Genomic DNA, 23,230 nt, shown 5'->3' on the forward strand with positions numbered 1-23,230 from the left:
ACTGTAATGCGCTCTACGTAGGGCTGCCCTTGAAGACAGTTCGGAAGCTTCAGCTAGTGCAAAACGCAGCAGCCAGACTGCTGACGAGGACCAGCCGGTCAGCGCATATAACACCTGTTCTGGCCCGTTTGCACTGGCTACCTATTTGCTTCCGAGCCAGATTCAAGGTGCTGGTTTTGACCTATAAAGCCTTACACGGCGTGGGACCGCAGTATCTTGTGGAACGCCTCTCCTGCTATGAACCGACCTGGTCACTTCGCTCAGCGTCTAAGGCCCTCCTCTGGGTACCAACCCATCGGGAAGCCCGGAGGACAGTTACTCGATCTAGGGCCTTTTCTGTAGTGGCCCCCGAATTGTGGAACAGCCTCCCCGAAGAAGTATGCCTAGCGCCGACGCTTCTATCTTTTCGGCGCCAGGTTAAGACCTGGCTATGCTCCCAGGCATTTTAATGTGTTTCATGTTACAATTTTAAATCTCTTTGTTTCAGTTTATTTATTGTGATATTTTGTATTTCTGTATTTTTAATCTTTTGTACACCGCCCAGAGAGCTATTCGCTATGGGCGGTTTAAAAATGAAATAAAATAAATAAATAAATAATTAGGCCTAGCACAGATTCCAGTTTGGCCCTCCAAAATCACACCCACTTTTCCCCACACCTGATGTCATATGTGACATCATGTGCAAGACAGACAGAGCTAGCTTCCAGTGGACAATTGGGAGCCTTAAAGTGTTCTTGTACAAGGGGGGCTTCCTGTCACTGCTTATCAGCTGAGCCCGCTGGAACTGACTCTACGAGGGAGTTCCCTGTCGAGAATTGTCTTGCACGGTTAACTGCTGTTGAAAGCAGGCCTTGATGTCATCAGTAATCAGCTGATAGGTACTGACTTCAAGCCTGCTGGGATTGTCTGCCCAAGGGAGGTCCCCACCAAGAACTGCTTAATGCAACCGACCCCTACCAAAACAAGGCTTGAAATCTTCACTGATCAGCTGATTGCTGATGACTTCAAGTCCTACTTGGCTGGGCTGGGCTTTTCCCTTGTAATGCAGCTTTGAACTCAAGTTGTACTACAGAGCAAAAATGAGTTGTACTACAGAGGAAAAATCTGACATAGTGACATCAGGTGATTTGGCCGGTGGGTGGAGCCACACCCACCGGTCAAAAGTGGCCTGCTGGAGAGGGGGAACCCAAGATCTAACCCAGCAGCTCCCAACCCCTGCTTTAGGAGACTGGAGGCAAATGGTACAAGGGAAATCTTATGGTATTTATAGGTGCCGATGGAGGAAGAGATTTTTTTGGGGGGAGGAACAACAAGAAATAGTGGCTGCATGGAGCCAAAGGAGAAGGTTAGGTTTACTGTTGTGGAGAGGAGACATAGTGGCAATAATAGAGAAATCCACTATTAGGAGTTAGGAGGGAAAATGAATAAAGGAATACTTGGCCATATGATGCCTTGTAAATGTTAGCCAATATATGAGAAGTATTCCTAATGGAGAATATTTACTGCTCAATTCTACAGGATAGAGTGCATCTCTGTTGAACTGCAGTGAATATTTTTGGAACTATTGTGTGTGCAGCCTGTTTTGGAAACTTCTTTTTCTGCAAGCCATTCAAGTCAACTGACAAAATACCAAAAGCTGGAGGTAGAACAAAAAAATGCCAAGAATCTAGACATAAATTATTCCTCTGTATCGGGATACAAAGTACAATAGGTACTTTGGTGAATACTCAGAACGTGTGTCCTTTAGCATGACAGTATATTTGCATCATCAGCGAAGAATAGAAATGAAAAGCATAACTAAATCCTGGCAGAGATATTTCTAAAACCATTGAAGCTGATTGCATAGTTGGTCTAAGATAGAACAGAGTAATTCCTGATCCAAATCTGCCAAATTCAATGTTCTGTAGTCCTGCTTGACTTCTCTGCTGCCTTTGATGTCATTGCCAACCTCTTCTACTTGATCTCCTTCACAATCCAAACTTGTAACTGTTCTCAGCTGGTTCTTTTCCTTCCCATGGGCAGTATCCAATCAACTCATTCCATCAGTGCAAGGATTTCCATTTGCCCAATGGAACTCCCCCCCCTCCTTCCCTCATGTCACCCCTGAATCTGTTCTGGACCTTCCTCCAACCCTCTGGAGCAGATTTGGGGAGAGCACCAGAAGAGGAGAGTGGGGGTGGGAAGAGTTCCATTGCACAAGCAAAAATCCTTGTGCTGACAGAACAAGGTAGCTGGATACCTTCCCATGTCATCAGGGTTTTCCATAGGACAGCGTTTCCCAACTAGTGGGCCACCAGATGTTGTTGGACCACAACTCCCATCAGCCTCAGCCAGCATTACCAACGGTCAGGAAAGATGGGAATTGTGGTCCAACAACATCTGGTGGCCAACTAGTTGGGAAACGCTGCCATAGGAAAACTTTCTTCCTTGGTGTCCCTCAGGGATGTTCAGAGTCTTCACTTTTCTTTCCCCATGCTGTCCCTGTGTCCTTGGTATCTGAGGTGACCTCAAATCCCATGGATTTTAATATAACCTATATGATGATGCCCAGTTGTACCTCTCTCCCTTTGAACTTCCACCTTCATGCAGTCCTGTATCCCCATCTGCCTATATGAAAATTTCATTTGGATGTTTCATTGCCCTCAGATTCAGTATGTCCAAAACCAAACTTATTTCTCCTGCAAGCTCTGTTCTTCTCATATGCCCACTGTATCCATTGACAATGTCACCACCCACCCAAAGGTCTGTATTCTCAGCATCCTTGATTTCTCTCCTTTCTTTGATTCCAACCTCTCTGCTTCCTTTTATGCACATTTGTATGCTGTCTATTAACATAACCATCATCGCCCAGTTGATGAGGTACAAAGCTTGGCTTTATCCATTTCTTCCACATATTCAGTTATGTCATTACAATACTGCAATAATTATTTGCCTCTTTAGTTCATGCTCTAGTCATCACCACAAAGTTATCTCCGGGCTGGTTGCATAGGATATGTTGTCATGCCTCATCTCCACACATCTGTCCAGGACCCTGACTCCAGAATCGTTATTCTAGCTATATGACACTCCTCCAAGTCCCTACATTTGCTTTGTGTCTACCCCCAGATCTGGCACAAGATCCACCTCTGCTAATTTTTTCCCTTGCCTGTGATCCTCACTCCATCATCCTCAGCTGTTTGCAGGACTCCGTACTCTTAATTCTTTCTTGCTTCTTTCCCTTTATGCCTTATCCTCCACAGAATACCATGACACTAGCAGCAGAAAAATATTATTGGGTTGGATCCTACTTTTACCTGTGAACAAAAATAATCTTTCTGTCAATGGAGGGCTTTTGATTCAGGGAAGGATTTTGCTGACAGAAGGTGATTTTAACTAATTTGTGCTTGTGTGAGCAAAGTCTGCAACCATGCCACAAAGATCTACAAGTTGGGGGAGTCGTGTTGCACTCAGGTACTGCTTGTGGGCTTCCATAAGCATTTGGTTGGCATGAGAATAAGATGCTGAACTATATGGGCCTATGGCCTGATCCAGCAGGGCTCTTGTCACGTGCTCATTTCTATTCTTCCAGTGTGGACACCATCTGTCCAGTATTTGGTTTATTAATTATTCTATAATAGGTTCTCGGTTAACAAATATTTACATGAGGCTGAAGATCAAAATATAAGTAAGTAGGGATCAATATTATATTTATTTATTGGCTTTTTCCTATTTTGATGACAAATAGCTTTTTGAAAGTCTCTAATTCTGAAGAGTACTTATAACAGTTTATAATATTTCTTAACTTTTCTTTGATCGATTCAGACGGATTCAAAACTGGTTCAAAAGTGGTTGGATGGTGTAAAAGACTTCTTAATGAAAGAACAAGCTATCCAAAGGGATCCCGAAGGCCTTCAGAGACAGCTTGATCAATGCATGGTAAACCTTGTATTGTAAAATTGCTTATTCATATTTTGTAGTTCTGTGATTACTTCTAAGCATATATTAATGCATAGAATATTTCATGAAGCTTCCCTCCAAAAACAAAGATAAAGCAAAGTAGTGTGCTTTACATTCCTTTGTTCTGTGGTAGCATAGTACTAAAATGCACATTTGAAACCTTGTTTAAAAAATTTACAGGCTGTTCAGTATTACAATATTGATATGAATACTAAAACTGTCTCTTTTTAAAAAAAAAAAATCATAATCCTAAAAGATATGGTGATAGTCTTCAGAATAGCCTAGCAATCAGTTGTCACTTCACCCAGGTAGGTTTGCAGAATTCCAATGATCTGCTGTTCCAGTAAAAATAATAATAATGATGTAAAAATCACAGTGGAGGTGAGTGTGAGAGAGAAGAGTGAAAATATTATTTAAATTGCCAACACTCTCAAAACACAGCCTAAAACTGCGGGTACACTTTTTTAAAAAAATATATTTATTTATTTAAAATATTTCTATCCTGCCCTTCTACCCTATAATAGGGCACTCAGGGTGGCTTACAATAAAATCGAGCACATACATAATAAAATTGTACACAATAAAAATCACAAAAACATTAAAATAAATTAAAATACATAAAATGCAATTAAAATACATAAAATAATACACACACACACACACACATGCATATATAGGGAGTGGTACTGAAAGGACTACTGAGGTAAAAATTAACATAGAAGGCATAAAATCAGTGTCAGGCTCTATCTTCAGTCCCACCCAAAGGCTGTCTGGAACAAGATTGTTTTCAGAAGTCTCCAGAGGAAGGGAGCAGAGTGGGCTTCTTGGGGTAAGGTATTCTTGTGTTTATTGTTTGTTGTCTGATTTTATTGTTGATATTTTGTATTTTAACCTTTTTGTACACCGCCCAGAGAGCCACTCGCTATGGGCGGTCTATAAATGAAACAAATAAATAAATAAAAATAAATAAATATTCCAAAGCTTGGGGGCCACAGCTGAAAAGGCTCTCTCCCGCGTGCCTGTCAGTCTAACATCTTTCACTCCAGGCACACAGAGGAGACCCAAGGCAGATGATCTTAAATCCCGGGCAGGTACATATGGGTGTAAGCAGTCCCTCAGGTACATTGGTCCAAGGCAGTTTAGGGCTTTAAAGGTCAGAACCAGTACTTTGAATTGGGCCCAGAAAGAAATTGGGAGCCAGTGGAGTCGATAAAGCACAGGGGTGATATGCTCCCTGTGCCGTGCTCCAGTTAACATTCTGGCAGCTGCATTTGGAACCAACAGTAATTTCTGAAACGTTTTCAAAGGCAGCCCCACATAAAGTGCGTTACAGTAATCAAGCCTCATTGTCACCAATGCATGCGTCACTGTGGCCAAGTCAACTGTTTCCGTAATACAAGCAAGGTCAGCGCATTCATCCAGGATTAAATCCTGAATTAAAGTGGTTTTATTAGTCACTGACCTTGCATTCATCAGCAGAACAGTAAGATCCAGGGAGTTCCCAGCATAGCTACTTTCTCTAAAAGTGTTTCACTGCACTTAGTAGTGTTTCAGTACAGCTAAAAGGAAGTGTGAGGTTTTAGCAGCCCCCTCCATTTCCATTTCCCCACTGTATATGGTTGAAGCCATTATAATTGTTTTCTAAAAAGCTGTCTGTCATGATCTGTGGCCTTTTCTTTCTTTGAATGGAAAACCCTGCTCAAACCTGTTTTGAGTCGCTCTGCTTTTAAAAGTGGGTTGCCATCTGGCATGTGGGCCTGCTTTTCAAGAAACATAAGGTCAAAGAAGCTGCTTTTTTGGGCACAGGGACTGTTGTGTAATTCTATGTGTCCTAGCCAGTCTTGTAGCTGTGAGATTTTTAGTTGACTGAATTGATGCCTAGGTAACAGGGATAGAACCAGACTAACCTTGATACTCTTATGGGGCCTTGACTATGCTACTGTTACTGAAATAGAATGAGAGACAGGCCAAAATCTAGATAACTGCTCAGGTAACTCCATGACATCAACAGTGAACCATGATATATGACGAACCAATTTAACAAGTTGAGAGTTTCACAAGCCATTTGTAAACTAATATGTGTGTGTGGACGGCAGCAGGGGAGGGTTGAGTTTGTTGTTCAATTAAAATAATTCCCTCTAGTTGAGTACAAGCACTCACACACCTGAAGGAGATTGGTTCCATTGTCAGAGTGAATTGAAAGCATGTAACTATTTTTGTATTTAAAAATAATTTTACTTATGAAATAATTTAAAAAATTAATCTTAGAAATATTCATATAACACCTTCAATAATGAACAATATTTCTACCTACACCCTGAAAAGCAGTTATTAAAATGTTTTGTCTCATTTGTGATCAGCTGTTTGTTGCTGAAATGGAAAAGACTGAGTTGTCTTTGAAGGAGATGAAAGAAATAGAGTCTGCTTTAAGAGGCCAGCCTGTTAATGCCTGGGTGAAATCTAAGCTGACAGATGCCCAGTCACAGTGGGACAAACTGAGCAAGCAGGTTAGTTACTAACAGCATTACTCTTTTTTTTTGCATTATCTTATCTGTCACTCTGTATTTATAGTACTAGCTTTCTTGTGTGTATTACATGAATACAGTTTCGTGGCTGTATATTGTGTACATTACATGAACAGAGTTTGGTAGCCATATGTATATGTGTATTACAAGATCAGGTCTGAGTTGGATCATTGCCAGGCTGAGAGATCACCCAAGAATGTAATGTATGCTGCCTTGAGCTCCATTATGGAAGAAAGGCAGGATATAAATGCACTAGACAAGTTTACAAACAATAACAGGCAACAATCCATTCTAAAACATTAAAACAGTTTTAACCATTAAACAATAAAAACACGAGGCTGGTGTATATTGCTGGTGTAGAACAGGAGGGTTATGTATTTTTTATTATTTATTTAGTTGCATTTCTAAACCGCCCTATAGCTAGCAGCTCCCAGGGCGGTGTACAACATGATAAAACCATAATATTTAAAATACAGCAAGTGTGTATTGCGCAAACAATATAAAAATTTATATAAACAAAGTAAAAGAAAACTAGAAATAAAATAAATAAGATTAAAAAGCATAAAATACATTAAAATGCCTGGGTGAAGAGGTGGGTTTTTACCTGGCGCCAGAAAGATGACAGGGAAGGCGCCAGGCGTATCTCATCTGGAAGGGCATTCCATAATTCGGGGGCCACCACCGAAAAGGCCCTAGATCTTGTTACTGTTCTCCGGGCCTCTGTATGGGTTGGGACCCGGAGAAGGGCCTTAGACGTCGAGCGGACTGAACGGGTAGGAACATAGCGAGAGAGGCGTTCCATCAGATATTGTGGTCCAGTGCCGTTAAGGGCTTTATAGGTAAGGACCAACACTTTGAATCTGGTCCGGAAACATATTGGAAGCCAGTGCAGTTGGGCCAGAATAGGTGTTATGTGGTCGAATTTCTTCGTCCCAGTAAGAACTCTGGCCGCAGCATTCTGCACTAGCTGAAGTTTCCGAATTGTTTTCAAAGGTAACCCTACGTAGAGAGCATTACAGTAATCCAATCTAGAGGTTACCAGAGCGTGAATAACTGAGGCTAGGTTCTCCCTGTCCAGATAGGGTCGTAGTTGGGCTACCAGCCGAAGCTGGTAGAACGCATTTCGTGCCACCGAGGCTACCTGAGCCTCAAGTGACAGAAGCGGATCTAATAAGGTCCCCAAACTACGGACCTGTTCCTTTAGGGGGAGTGTAACCCCATCTAGGGCAGGTCTGACATCAACTATCTGAGCAGAGGGCCCCCCAACCAACAGCATCTCAGTCTTGTCAGGATTGAGTTTTAGTTTGTTCGCTCTCATCCAGTCCATTATCACGGCCAGGCAGCGGTTCAGTATTACAGATCTGGTATTACAACCATGAATATACGTGGTAGACCTAGCAAGTAATTCTCTCTCTCGGTCTCAACAGCCCCCCTCCCAAATCTGTCATATGGGATAAGAATAGGTTTATCTTCCAGTATTATTGTGTGGAATGTTTACAATGTACTTAAAGCGCTTTCTGCAATGCAAGCACTATATTCATTTATATAATACAATAAAACAGTAAAATACATGCAACCACAGTAGCAGAGTCATCCCTTTACAAAGGTGTGATAGGCAAGCAGTCTTTTGACAAGAAGTAATGAAATGTCTTGGCTTCTCTGGGGAGGGCATTGTGTAGCCACAGTGCCAGCACATATCCAAGCCTCCAAAGTACACCTTAAAGAAGGGAGATTTCATCTTAAAATGTGAATTAAGGTGCTGTAACTTACTTAGAATGTTTAGATCATGGTTACTTTGGAACAAAGTACATTTTTAGGGCACAGACTCCTGTGTGCAGCCATAAGCAGCCTTGCAAAGTGATAGTGTAACACGGCTAGAGTAGCCTAATAGAATAGCTTTTAGGATGTGAGGTACAAAGTACTCTTGCAACCCCAACTCTCTGACATCTCCCTGTTTCCCTCCCCATCTGAAAAAGACCCTTTTGTTTTTCATAAAGAAATTTGCTCTTTCCGAATAACAGTCACTAGACATTATTGTATTTTTTGCAATGACTTATGACTACAAGCAATAAATATTTATTGGACTTCAAATTATTGTTTTAAAAATTACATGGAGAAAGCAGGAAGGTTATCCTTTGTGCTTATGGCATCTGGTTAGGATTGTTCAGAAGCAGTGCTGCCTCAATCAGTTTCTTTTAGGTGGCATTTAAAAAAATTTTTTTTTTCATATCCTTTAACTTATGGTTACTATGCTAGAAAAAAACCACTTGAGGACCAAAGGATTAGTAAGCATTGAGTTAAATTGTTTTGTTGGTAATTCTACGTGGCGTAATGTTTCAGTTAGGCTGCATTTCTTTGGTATGTAGTAAATCAGTGTTGCCTTTTCAAGCCACTGACAGCTTTTAGGTCTTGTCTGCCAATGTTGACTGCTGGGCCAAAAGACAAAATAGGTTTTCAGCTAGCAAAACCAGCATTTTTGCTGGTTGAGAGCTCGTTTTATCTCTTGTCCCTGTCAGATAATACTGGTCCAATTTAAATTGTGTCCATATAACTCTTAACCCCTATATGTATCTCTTACTCCTTCTACTTTTATTTTAAGAAGTTGTCCCTTAAAAAGTCAGATTTATCAACTAGTGCTTGGCATCCTTCAGTCTAAGGCTCTAGATATTGCTTGTGGGCACATTTTCATTCTGAAGCAGATACGTATACTTGCTTTTGCCTGAGGTTGCAGAAACCTAAACACCTGGAACAAAAAATTATGGTGTTGATTCACTGCTATCAACAATTCATATCCTAGTGATGCTCAGCCATGTAATATTCTATTACATCTGTCAGTTCTAGTAACCTATGATGAAAGATCTTGCTTTGTAACCATAGCAACAGTATTTCCTAAATATTGTATAATGGAATTATTAGTTAAAAAGTAAGCTGCTGAAACTTTCAGCACTGTGAAATTTATACCTTACCTTGAATCAGTGCTTAAGACTCTCTTCAAATGATGCAGGTAGCCTTTAAGAATACTATTCTCTATGTGTTTTTGGTTGAATTGCTAGATTATTAGTCAGAAAAATCAATTATCTGAAAGTCAAGAAAAAGCAGTGAACCTCAAGAAGGATTTGACAGAGATGCAAGAATGGATGACTCAGGCTGAAGAAGAATATTTAGAGAGAGATTTTGAATACAAGAGTCCGGATGAGCTGGAAAATGCTGTGGAGGAAATGAAGGTTAGGAAGGCTTAATTGTGTAAAGAATTATGTGGGTCACTGAGCTTGTGTGTGTATTACCTATTATTAAACAATGCTTTTATGAAATCATTTGGTGAGTTTAAGAATTTGCTGGGTTTTTAAAAAAAAAAAGTTAACTACTAAAATAGAATAGTGGAAATTCTTTAAGTCCAGACTACTCATCCTGATGGTCCTTGGAAACTGAGTGAATATTAGAAAATGAGGTGGGAAGTAGCCTACATTTAAGAAAAATGATCTTTTATAAAGTTGTGTAAAAGCCCCCCACAAACGCGTACCTCCATTTTTAACTAAATCTAAACCTTTTAGAGTGGGAAGAATGAGATTTGAATTATGAAATACTGGGATTAGTCAGTTGCAGAGGGTGGGGAGCTCCTATGTATTTGTGAGAAGTGGTTCTTACTTTGTCAGGTACCATGTGCTTATCTTGGCCAGATGGGCTCTGATTGTTGCTGGATATTTAGGGGCAGAAGCTGAAATTATAGATCTTGCTATACAGTGGAGTTAGGGACAGGCAGGCATTGAAACCATAAGTTTCCAGAATGCCAAGCTGAATACAGAGTTAGCAGATTTGATGAGTGAAGTTTGCACTCTGAAACTATGACGGGACATAGCATTGACTGTGGATAGATGCCTTCTCCCTTTACTACCATCAGCATCACCACCACTGCTGCGGTCACCCAGTTTAATTCCACTTGTGTCTTGATTTAGTTTCTGTCAGATATTTTTTTAATTGCACTGTTGTGGTGGTAATTTAGCACTGTGAGAGAACTGGAAATAAAATATGAGCTGGGAGGACAACCCTAACAAACTTCCTTCATGTGGCTTCCCATATGGAAAATATTTCATTTGAATTGCTTTAAAATATTATGAACGTAAAGGATTTTTCTGTTCTGTATTTTCATTTTCTGCAGTCATAACAATGTTTTAGTGAATAGGTATATAAGTACAATAAATAAATAAATAAATATTAATGAATTGAAACCTTAATAGTTTGACTATCAAAGACAGATCATGTCCAAAAACATGTCTTTGCATATTTTTCTGAGGTGAATGGTGCATGCTACTAGAGAAGCCTTTGAAATGGACTCTAGTCCATGAAACCTTATAACATAGCAAATTTGTTATTTAAGGTGCCACAAGATTTTTGTTGAGTTAGAAATCATGTAATTTGACATCATGATGAACTTGGACTTTTAAAAATAAATTTCAGCTTTTAGCACAGACATTTTTAGAGTATGGCTCTTTTGGTTGTAGATAATGTTTGACAGTGAAGTGGCAGAGTTTGAAGAACTCTGCACGTCAATAAAAACTCTAGATCCACTTGGTATAATGGCTAAAATATTGCCCAAGACTGGAGGGAATTGTGCTGAAATAGCTACTTAGCAATAACCTAGCCTTCGGATAAGTATCCCAATGTAACAAACATCACAGTGTAAGCCATCTTGAGCTCCTTAGCAGAATGGCAGCTACAAATCTGATAAATAATACAACAGACTTTCAAGTGAGGGTTCATTCCTGCTCACCTCTTTAATAAAATATTGTAAAATTGGAATGATCTTATTATAAGTAGAGATTCCCCAGTGGTTCCTGGAGGGCATTCAGATTTTCGGGATGGTGCCTCCCCTCGGTGCGACAGGCAGGCCCCTATCTTCTAATTACCTCACCCAGGGGGAAGAGCCATCATGTCCCCCAGACCGGCCCTCCCTCCTTAAGAGCCAGCCTGTCTTCTTTTGTTAGATTCCTCACCTCTCTTTCCTCTTCTTGGTTCTGGCTAATCCTCTTATCTTTTCTCTTAGACTTTCCCTCTTCCCTCCCCAAACTCTTTAGATAAGGACGGGGAGTGTGAGAACAATTAGGGGGCCTCAGAGCCTGCCACGAGGAAGTTAGCCGGCGGCATGGCTCGCGCCTTCTCACCTAAAAGAAGAGGCATGGAGGTGGTGGCAGCAGCTGGTCTTTGGCGATTCGCGGCCTCTCCTTAAATCTAAGGGAGGTATGACTGCGTGTAGGAGGGCAGTGGTGAGAGGACACATGCTCTGGCTTTGTTGCAAAGAGTAGCAGGAAAGGCAGGAAAGCAGAAAGGCAGGAAAAGCTGTGCTCAGCCCCTACACCATTTCAGGCCTCTCCTACCCCCACCATAGGATTGGAGGGCCTGGTAAAGTTCACCCGTGATGGCTAGCAGCCCCCTGGAAGAGTGTGAACACGTGCAAACTAGCGAGATTGAGGAAGAGCAGTCACCATCTCTCACCACTCGGAGCAGGCCTTGAGAGCGACGGGAGCACTGGAGGGAGGGGGTAAGTAGCGCTTCACCCCCCTCTCCCTCCATTCCAGGGGAGGAAGATTTCCCAAAGTTTCTCAGTTGGGTCCGAGGGGTCGTGGCAAAAGAGGTTAGGCGGACTGGGACTGCTCAGTCAGGAACCAGCCCCAGACCCTGCACTTCCCAGTTCCCCACTCTTCAAAAGAGAAGGCATGACCCCCACAAGGGGCGCAAAAAGAAGAGGCAGACAAAGTCGCCCTCTCCCACACCTTCCTCCTCATCTCTCTCCTCCATATCCATTTCATCTACCTCTTCTTCCTCACCAGTTTACAGGAGGAACCAGAAGGGCAAGCATAGGCGTAAGAGGGCCCATTCTTCCCAAAGTCAGAAGGGGAGACATGGGGCCAAAAGGAGATTTAGTAATAAAGCCGCCACTGCCTTGGGGCTTATACCAGGTTTGGGGCACTTCTCATCCTCATCAGACAGGGAGGAAGGGGAATTATCTGAGGAGGAATTGGAATCCCCTCCCCCAAGTGGAAGAGGCATCCCAGCAGAGGTTTTTCCTGCAATTCTTGCCAAAACTAGGCGAATCCTGGAATTACCTGAAGAGCAACCTAACCTCAGAGCTTCAGTGGCTGCATCAGTGTTCACCAGAGCAAACATGATGTGGGCGGATGAGCTGGCCAGCAGAGAGGACGTTCCCAAGAGCATCAAAGATGGTCTGAAGAAGATTTCTCTGGCAGCAGCCTTCCAAGTGGATGCCACACGGGACGCTATGATGCTTAATGCCAGGGCAATGGCCTCCAGCACAGTGGCGAGACGTAATCTGTGGTTCCATCATTGGGACGTGGACCTAGGATCCCAGGGGTGTCTGGCCAACTCCCCCTTTGGGGGGGCCAAGCTTTTTGGGGAACCACTGGAAAAGGTTCTTGTTGAAACTAATGACAAGCAGAAGGCGCTGCAAGGGGCAAAGAAGGATGAACGTAAGTCTAAACAGATTCAGTCCTTTCAGAGCTCAAAGCCTTTCCATCGCCAAAGCACGTCATCAAGATACAAGGCCCAGTGGGGGAGACAAGATATATACACAAGTTCCAACCAGTCAAGATCCCCTTCACCACGTCATCCCTCCCAATCTAAGTTCTAGGAGGGAGCAAAGAAGGGACAGTCATCCTGATGCTAAGTCGTTGGCTCCCCAGGGAGCCATAGGGGGATGCCTGCTTGGCTTCAAGACAGTCTGGACCACTACAACGTCCGATTGCTGGGTCCTGGCAACAGTTTCTTCAGGGTACTTCTTGGAATTTTCAAGGCACCCCAGAGAGAAATTCATCAGGACCCCAAAGTCGACTAAGTCAGACAAACACAGGGCCTTCCTCATCACCATACAACATCTACTGGACATCAGCGCAGTGGAACCAGTACCAGCTCGGGAAAGGAACAGGGGAGTCTACTCAATATTCTTTCTTGTCTTGAAAAAGAATGGACAGACAAGGGCTATTTTAGACTTCAAATGGCTCAACTGGAGAATGGCCTACAATAAATTCAAAATGGAAACCTTGCAATCCATCTCAGAGGCCATCAACGGAGGCGATTGGATGGCCTCTATAGACCTGTCGTAGGCATATCTCCATATTCCAATACAACAGGAGCACAGAAAATTCCTTTATTTCTGTTATGTCAACAAGCATTACCAATACAGGTCTCTTCCATTCGGGCTGACTTCCACCCCCAGGGTTTTCACCAAGGTCCTAGCGGCACTAATGCTTCATCTGAGGACCCTGGGGGTGCGGGTTTACCAGTATCTGGATGATATTCTTGTCCGGGCCCCTTCGATGGACCAGTACAGGAGGGTCGTTCAGACCACTCTGTCCTGCCTTACCAGCCACGGCTTTGTGATGAACTTCGAAAAGAGCGCCTTGGAGTCCACACAGAACATTACCTATCTGGGGGTGCAAATAGACTCAGTCCAATACTGCATGAGGCTCACTCAGGAGCGGGTGGCCAAGACCCAGGAGCTCACATTAAAGGTAACCTCATCCAGGGTAGTGGAGCTGATGGAACTGGCAAAACTTGAGAATCCTGCTGGTATCTTGGTCCTAGTGAGCTGGGCCCATTTTCATTCTCGACCCCTGCTGCAAGCACTCACACCCTTCCAGGACCAAATTGCTCAATCCTGCAGGACGCAGGTTCCAATCAGCTCGTCTCTGCTCCAAGAACTGAGGTGGTGGCAGTCTCCTCAGAGGCTACTCAGGGGAGTGAGCCTGGAGACGCTGGCAAGGAAGGTACTCATGACAGATGCCAGCTTTTATGGCTGAGGGGTGCACCTGGGGTTACACGTGGCACAGGGTGTGTGGAAGGCCAGGGAACTAGGCAAGAGCATCAAGTGGCTGGAGCTCTGAGCAGTGAGACCGGCGCTACTGAAGTTTGCTCCACATGTCATAGGGGCCCATGTCCTGGTGTGGACCGACAATGTGGCAACAAAGGCATACATCAACTATCAAGGAGGAACGAAGTTGAGGGCCCTGGCGAAGGAAGCTCGCCTTCTGTTCCAATGGGCAGAGTCTCACCTCTGGTCACTGAAGGCGGAACACGTAGCTGGAATACAAAACGTGACAGCAGACTGGCTAAGCAGGACATTGGTCCTGGAGGCGGAGTGGCAATTTCACCTCCAAGTATTCCACCAGATCATCAGATGTTTCGGGGTCCCACAAGTGGATCTTTTTGCAACATACCAGAACTCCCAACTCACAAAGTTCTTCTCACGTTTTCAGCATCCGGAGGTGCAGGGATGGGATGCTCTGATAACAGTTTGGCCAAGGGAGTTACTTTATGCCTTTCCTCCCTTTCCTCTACAGTTACAGACTGTAAGTCGCATCCGACAGTTGCAGGCCGAGGTGATCTTAGTAGCACCGTATTGGCCAAGGAGACCCTGGTTTCTGGAGCTTCTCCACCTGTCTGTTCAGGAACCATGGCGTCATCTTATCAGACCAGACCTGCTGAGGCAGGGGCCAGTTCTTCATCCACATCCAGAGCTCTTTCGCTTGACTGCGTGGAGGCTGAGTGGAGTTGCCTAGAGGAGTTGGGGCTTTTGGGGGTGGTTCTAGATGCTCTTCTGGTCTCTAGGAAGGCTTCCACATATAAAACGTATGGCTCCACATGGAAAACGTTCATGGAGTGGTGTAGAGCCAATGCTTCTAGGAAAGTGGTGGACATACTGGGTTTCTTACAGGCGGGGTTGGTCAAAGGCTCAGCTCTAATACTTTGAAACAGCAAGCGGCTGCCATTAGCAGTATCTTGGGTTGCAAGGGGCTCCTCCCTTATCCACGCATCCCTTGTGTTGATTTTTCCTCAGAGGTGTGGGGCAGAGGAATCCTCCAGTGATTCATAGGCTTCCTACATGGAACCTGAACTGAGTACTCTCCACCTTGATGGGGCACCCTTTTGAGCTACTGGCTATGTACAAGGAGAAGTTCCTGACACTCAAGATAGTTTTTTTAGTGGCTATCACATCAGCGTGCAGGTCTCAGAACTGGGAGCCCTGTCATCCGATCAACACCTATGTATTTTTCATCAGGACAAAGTTGTTCTGAGGCCAGATCCATCTTTTATTCCTAAGGTTATCTCCATTTTTCATAGGGTGCAGGAGGTGGTTCTCCCATCATTTTGTCCTAATCCCACTTCTTCCAAGGAAAGGGCCTGGCATTCTCTGGATGTACACAGAGCCCTCCGTTTTTACTTAGATAGGACTTCTGGGTTCAGGAAAACAGAAGCTCTGTTCATTTCCTTTGGCGGGGTTACCAGGGGAAGGAAGGTTTTATCTTCTTCCATCTCCAGGTGGCTCAAGGAGGCAATTGTTCAGGCCTACAAGACTCTGGGGAAATCGCCACGGGGGCGGGGGGACGGATTCACAGCCCATTCATTGAGGGGACTTCTACTTCCGCTGCCTTTAAGGGGAGTTTCCCAATTGAGGACATAGAGCAGCCATATGGGCCTCACTGCATACATTCTCCAAACGCTATAAAATTGATTCCTGGGCTTTGGCAGACGCAGCCTTCAGGAGGAGGGTGTTGCAAGGGTAGTTTGTGCATGACTTGTTGGTACCCGGAATCCTGACCAGGAGGTCATTGGGCTCTGGTACATTCCGAGAATCTGAATGCCCTCCAGGAACCACTGGGGAATAAATGGAAATTCTTACCGTGAATTTCTCTTCCCAGGGGTTCCTGGAGGGCATTCCCCCACCTCTTCATTCTGGTGCCATTAGTCTACTCACGCTAGTTCATAGTGGCTTCTGCCAGTGCCCACATGTGGGGGAGGTAGTTAGGACCTCCCTGGGGATTTCATGGCATTATCGAATCTATCTTTTTACTAACATTCTGTCATTTTTCTCTGCCTAGTTCCATGGCGTTTTTTTTTCTTTTAATGAGCTTGGACACACAGAGTTTTTCCACTGAGGGTCGAGGGGCCGTCCTTGCCCTTCCTGTCGGTCTGGAGGAGGGGATGGCTCCTCCCCCTGGGTGAGGTAATTAGAAGATAGGACCCTGCCTGTCGTGCCAGGGGGAGGCGCCATCCCGAGAATCTGAATGCCCTCCAGGAACCCCTGGGAAGAGAGATTCATGGTAAGAATTTCCATTTATTTCCATTTATATACTGAAGGCTAAGACTCTGTAATTGTTTTTGTCCATAATCACTTCATCTGCAATCATTTTGTTTGAGCAGAGAGCAAAAGAGGATGTACTGCAGAAGGAAGTACGGGTGAAAATCCTGAAAGACAGCATCAGGATGTTAGCTGCTAAACTGCCATCTGGTGGTCAGGATTTAACAACTGAGCTTAACCTTGTATTGGAGAATTACCAGCTATTATGCAACAGGATCCGGGGGAAATGCCACACTTTGGAGGTATGGTCCAAAATCTGACCTCTTCCTCTGACACGCATGGGAAAGAGCCAGAGAGAATGCAGTTTTCCCAATGCTAAACTAGGAAAACTTACTCCAGTGGTGTCGTTTTTGTTTAAAACGTGCATTCAGATAGCTTTGTAAACTATCCAGACTTTAAGGTATGTAGGGTTCTACGGATTCTCCCTGGGGCTTTTCTGACCAGCAGCTTAAGCAACACTTTATATATCTTCATCAGTTTCATGGTAAGTGAAGTTTTTCTGTGGTTATAATAAATACAAATTCAGAAACCTCTTCATTTGCTCTTGTCAGTTTCAAAGCTGTCTCCTAATGCTGATTTTTAGACAGTAAGACTACTGTTTGTACTGTCAGCCTTTTATAGAGGACAAAATAAATTCACACCAACGGCTCCAATATTTGGCAGAAATGTTTCATGTGTCTGTGGCATATTGGGCAACAGGAAATGCTAGTATGTCACTGAAAAGCTAAAAAATTAGACATGAAAATTATATTTAATGTGATCATAATTTCTAATTATATGGTATTTGGGATCACAGGTGACCATGTGTGCATCTGCCAAGCATTTCAGATAATGCTTCTGCTCTGTACATGCTCCAGTAGTAATAACTAGGAGATATTGGCTTGTTTTGGAAAATTTTACCTCACTTTAACAAGTGGATATATGAAGAAACATTTTACACAGGCATACAGTCTCTTCTCTTGAGCCATAATTAAACTAGGGGATTTCTAACCATTGTTTCCTGTTTCACCCAAACTAAAAAACTATGGTTACCAGTATTGGAACAAGCCAGGATCTTAAACTAACTGGTTTAAGATCCTGGTGTGTTCAAAAGAGAACATACATTATGTTCTGGTTTGGATGAAACTGGAAACTATGCTTAGAGATTTTCTGGTTTAATCATATCTAGCTCCAAAGGAAGAACAAAGGGACTATGTGCATGGGCAAAATGTTTCTTCGTGTCTTCATTTGTTAAGCTGACAAAGAATCATTTAAAGCAAGCCACAATGGACAAATAGGAACCCATTATGAAATGTTGAAAAGACAGTCACATCATTTGGTGTTGAGAGGCAAGAATGATGCAGAAATGGGTATAGAGCAAGATCCTTTACTCTGTCTCATAGATGTCACACTTTCCAATGGGAAGGTAGGCACAGGAGGTGCAGCAAGTGATGGAATAGCTGAGGAGATTGAACAGACCATACTGTAGAGTGATTTTTAGGTGTCTCCTTAAAAATAATTGTGGAGTATATGCAGAAGTTAATGAATGGTTTGCTGGTTGATTACCAACTCTATCAGAGTACAAATTGAAACTTGAAAAATATGTGCCTCACTAGGTTGAGCAGGGATTTTTCTCTGAAAATTAATTAGTTGTTTTTTTTCTGAAACCCCCTCACCTTCAGGAAGTGTGGTCTTGCTGGATTGAGCTGCTCCATTATCTGGACCTAGAAATAGCCTGGCTGAATACTTTGGAGCAAAGGATAAAAAGTACTGAAAACTTGCCAGAGAAAGTGGATGCTGTCAATGAATCCCTTGAGGTATAGTAGGCACTCCATCAAATTCATGTAAGCTCAGGGAAAACACAGCAAATGCACATGGACTTTTAATTTATTCATTCGAACAAATATTTTTCTGCTACATTTCAAGATATAATTGCTGCACTGGTAATGAATAAATGGTTCATGTTAGTCTTTATATTAGTAAGACTATTGTATATTTGGTTTTATTTAATCATACAGGTGTATTTTGTGGTTAGTCTTCTAAAATGCTTCAAATCTCAGTAACTGCATTAATTATGGGCAGATATACAAGTGTACCATAGTTCAGTGGTGGAACATCTGCCTTGCATGCAGAAGGTCCCAAGTTCAATACCCGGCCTCTCCAGGTAGGGCTGGGACAGCCTTCAGCCAGTTTGAGTAGATCAATCAATCTTTATTTACAGTCTTAGACCCAAAAAAGATAGCATAGGAATACACTTTAGAAGCACAAATTAGATATGAGAGTAAACAATTCGTTTCTGCTGGGCTGCATAAATGAACTTAGCAACTTGGAAGGTAGTTTGTTTATCAAAGCCCGAGAGTAAATAGGCAACAGACGCTTCAGAGGACTTGTTGGAGATCTTTAACAGTAGTTCCTTAAGATATTTAGAATGGAGTTGAGCATACATAGGGCAATAGAAAAGACTATGAGAAAGGGTTTCTATATCTGAGCCACATGGGCATATGCGCTGTTCATAGGGGATCCCCTTAAATCTCCCTTCCAAAATTGCGGAGTGTAGGGAATTGAATCTTGCTTTAGAAAAAGCTAAACAGAATTTGGGAGTCGTAAGATGATCTAAATACGTACTTATCATTTCTGGGGGAAGATTAATATTCAAGTATAATGGGGAGCATCTTTTAGATGCTAGGGAAATTGATGTCTGATAATCAATATCCTTGATTCTTGATCGTAACATTGCTAGTGTGACCTTTGGTGAATAGGATATTAAATAATCTCTCGAGAGACCCATTTGTAGTAATTTCGCTTCCAATTTGAGGTTCCATTTGGAGGGCCAATTATCATTCCAGAGCAGGGATGCCAGGCCAGATGAAGAGTCAGTTGAGATTTTGACCCAGTATTTAACAGTTGTCAGCCAAGCCTGTCATTCCATTGACAGGAATCCTCATTCTAATCTCAGTGCCGCCGCAGGCACGCATCTGGGGACACCTAACAAACGTCTAAGGAAGGAGGAAAGGATAGTTTCAATTTGGGAAGCCCAGGAATGTATCCAAATTGGGACTCCGTACAAAATTTGTGGAATAAGTTTATTTTTAAATACCTGTATGATGGCAGGGATAAATTGTCCTCCTTTAAAGTAGAAAAATTGGATCAGGCTATTTAGAGAGTTCTTTATTCGTCTTATCATTATTTTTAAGTGGAAGGACCAATTCAGTGAAAAGTGGAAATTTATTCCCAGGTATTTATAATAATTAACTTGTTCTATGGGGTGATTATTCACTATCCAGATCGGGGAAGTTACTCGCTTAGAAAAAACTAAAATTTTCGTTTTATCGAAGTTGATGCTTAAATGATTCTTGGTACAATAAGACAAAAGCCCTTAAGGTGCGCTTTAAGCCGACTTTTGATAGTGAGAGAATCACGGCGTCATCAGCGTAAAGTAAAAGAGGACATCTCTCATCTGCAATCTTAGGGGAATGAAAGTTATAAGAAAGGCAACATTCTTTCAGATCATTTAAAAACAAATTAAAAAGAAGCGGAGCAAGTACGCAACCTTGTCTTACCCCTATATTCGTAGGGATACGATTGGATAGCCCTCCCTTATTTCCACAGCGAATTCGTAAAGAGGTTTGTTGATGTAACTGGAATATCAAAAACAGGAGTCTTTTGTCTATTGAAGTTTTGGATAGTTTTGACCATAGAATGTCCCGGGGAATTGAATCAAACGCCGCCTTTACAGTTTGAGTAGATAATACTGAGCTAGATGAACCAATGTTCTGATGCAGTATAAGGAAGCTTCCTATATTCCTATCTGGAGCTCCTTTTCCCAGCTGGAGGATATTGACCTGACCACTGTCATTCATGCTTCAGTGACATCTATTAGACAGTTGCACCACACTCTGTGTGCCTGGCCATAAAGATGGTGCAGAAACCGCAACCGGTGCAGTCGCCTGACTAGTGTTAATTTGAGGATCCAATTCCAGGCCAGTGCACCAATTCTAATTGGGTACCCCCCAGTCAGGGCTTGAATTTTCTTAGCAGCAACCTAATGAGACAACCAGTGATAAAAGCCACACACTCAAGATTGTAACTGAAACTAATCAGTTTATTGATGTACAAAGGTTAATGGTATTATAAATTTTGAAGAAAATCAAGTAAAGCAAATTACATTTTATCAAATGTAAAGCAAGTAGAGCAACTTAAAGGAATATGGTATAAATTGCTTAATCATAGTTGCATTGACAAAGTAATCAAATAAAGGAATTAATACAGACTCATCCTAACTTTCTCCATCCCATCTAATTGTGAAACAGGATTTCTCAGTTCTATAGCATATTAGCAGGTTGGAATAAAATTCATAGTTACCAATCCAGGGTGGTAGGACAGGATCGTGTGGCCTTCAGCTGGATGAAAGGATGTGAAACAGTTGTATAAACAGCAGGTAGCATCCAGGAGCAAAACAGGAGCAAAAAATGATTCTCTTATACACTTTTAATATTGATCAGAAATTGGACTGGTAGATGGACTTTTCCATCTTTTCCATTACTTTAATTACTTATGTGGGTAGTCCCACATAAAACGTAGACTATAATCAATCTGGGAGGGGAAACAGCGTAACTGAGACTCCTGCTTCTTTAGCTGCTCTTCATTTAAGTCACCTTTGACATACTCCAGCACTTGCTTTCCATAACAAAAGTTGTGGTTTCATTTTCCAAAACAAAGTTATGATTTCCCCATTGTTTTTACTTCATGGATATTGTATTCTTCATGTAGGTAACATTATACTGACAGCTAGATGTTTCCAAATTCCTTCTAATCTTATCATTATTCAGGATGCCAAGGTCTCTCTTGCATAGCAGTTAGTGAAGTCTAACACAAACTTTCATGCTGCTTGCACAGATATGACACAGAGTTGTAAATCTCATTTGTTTTGATCCATCATGGCTGCTTTACTGTGTTCTTAGGCTTTGGTATAGTTGCTAGTTCTGCAGCCTAACACAGTACAGATTAACTAGTGTTGTCAGGTGTGAGTCAGCATGATGTTCAAATGGTGCTCAAACAACCAGTATGCTTCTGGACTCAATTCAGCGTGCTAGCTTTGTCTTATATAGTCTGTGTCCTGAAGGTTTCAGGATGAAACTTCCCATAGCTTGAGATCAGCTGAGGATCTGTTTCAGATCCCAACAAAGCTGAGGACAGGTTAGCTTCAACAAGAAGCAGGGTCTTCTCAGTTGTCATTGTCGAGCTATTTAGTGCACTTCCATGAGCTATGCACTGACTCCTTCCTTTTTGGTGTTCTGCAGGCAGGTTAAAATACTTGGTTTCCATGTGCTTTCGTTGTTAGTTTTATGTTGCATTGTTTCTGTGATGCATTGCTGTGATTTTTAAAAATGAATAACATAATTCTTGTTAGTCACTGGAATCTGTTCTACGCCATCCAACTGATAATCGGACTCAAATTCGGGAACTTGGCCAAACATTGATTGATGGAGGGATCCTTGATGAAATCATCAGTGAAAAATTGGAAGCTTTCAATACCCGCTATGAAGAGTTAAGCCATGTGGTAAGAATTTGAACATTTAGTAAGGTGAATCATTTGTTTTCACTACTGTCATTGTCCTCAGTATATAACGAAGCTTGAAATAGCCATCACTAGCTGACAGAAATCATTAGTGCCCAGTATCAAGACCGACTTGCAACCACCAAGCCAAACAGTGCACAAACCTTCTATTGTGGCCTTCCAGGTGTTTGACTGTTTTCAGGTACACAGCAAAAATGGGTGCCTTACTGAGTCCCTGATTCTCCAGCGTTCAGGCTGGTTGGCTGTATTCAGCTGGGTGGGTCACAATCCATTGTGCAGGCCAGAGCAAATGATAACAGGGTTGCTATTAATGGATCTCTTCTATGCTTCTAAAAACAGCAAGAGCTTGGAGAGGCAATTGTAAACTATTGTTTCTGTCATTGTAACTAAGATAGCTGATCCAAAACAAGGAATAAAATATTGTGAGAATGCTCCCATAAACCTTTGTGAGTAATGGGTGAAAATCTGTCTATAAACAGAATATTATTTGAAGTGTATTAAGGACTAGCTAGGTATGTTTTGAAAATCATAAACAATAGATTAAAATCTGGATTGGTGATTCTAATTCATTTTTGGGATTAGCACGATACTATCAGAAATCTTTTGTTTTAAAGATCTTTAGACAAGTGTACAAAATTATGCATGGCATGGAGAAAGTGAGCAAAGAAATGCTTTTCTCTCTGTCTTGTAACACATCCAATGTGGACATCCAATGAAGCTGAATGTTGGAAGATTCAAGACAGACAAAAGAAAGTACTTCTTTACACAATGCATAATTAAACTATGGAATGTGTTCTCACAAGAGGCAATGATGGCCACCAACAAAAAGAGGATTAGACACATACATGGTGGAGAAGGCTGTCAATGGCTAGTAGTCATGATGGCTCTGCTCTGCCTGCATGGCCAAAGGCAGGATGCTTCTGAGTACCAGTTGCAGGAGGAGAGAATGCTCTTGCACTCATAGCCCACTTGCGGGCTTCTCATAGGTATCTGGTTGGCCACTGTGAGAACAGGATGCTGAATTAGATGGGGCACTGGCCTGATCCAGCAGGCTCTTCTTAT

The 23,230-nt window shown here is 42.4% G+C and overlaps 1 protein-coding gene across 3 annotated transcripts in view; it reads left to right on the forward strand.

Moving 5' to 3' along the window:
- Positions 1–23,230, forward strand: part of UTRN (utrophin) — a 521,915-nt gene that overhangs the window by 136,251 nt on the left and 362,434 nt on the right. For all 3 annotated transcript variants that reach the window (XM_061624044.1, XM_061624041.1, XM_061624043.1), the window contains exons 24-29: positions 3,802–3,915; positions 6,297–6,443; positions 9,515–9,685; positions 16,674–16,853; positions 18,273–18,407; positions 22,001–22,150. In XM_061624044.1, the coding sequence (XP_061480028.1) occupies positions 3,802–3,915; positions 6,297–6,443; positions 9,515–9,685; positions 16,674–16,853; positions 18,273–18,407; positions 22,001–22,150 (897 nt within the window). The remainder of the gene's footprint in view (positions 1–3,801; positions 3,916–6,296; positions 6,444–9,514; positions 9,686–16,673; positions 16,854–18,272; positions 18,408–22,000; positions 22,151–23,230) is intronic.

The sequence above is a fragment of the Rhineura floridana genome, chromosome 4 (genome assembly GCF_030035675.1).
Source record: "Rhineura floridana isolate rRhiFlo1 chromosome 4, rRhiFlo1.hap2, whole genome shotgun sequence".
NCBI classification, from domain to species: Eukaryota; Metazoa; Chordata; class Lepidosauria; order Squamata; family Rhineuridae; genus Rhineura; species Rhineura floridana.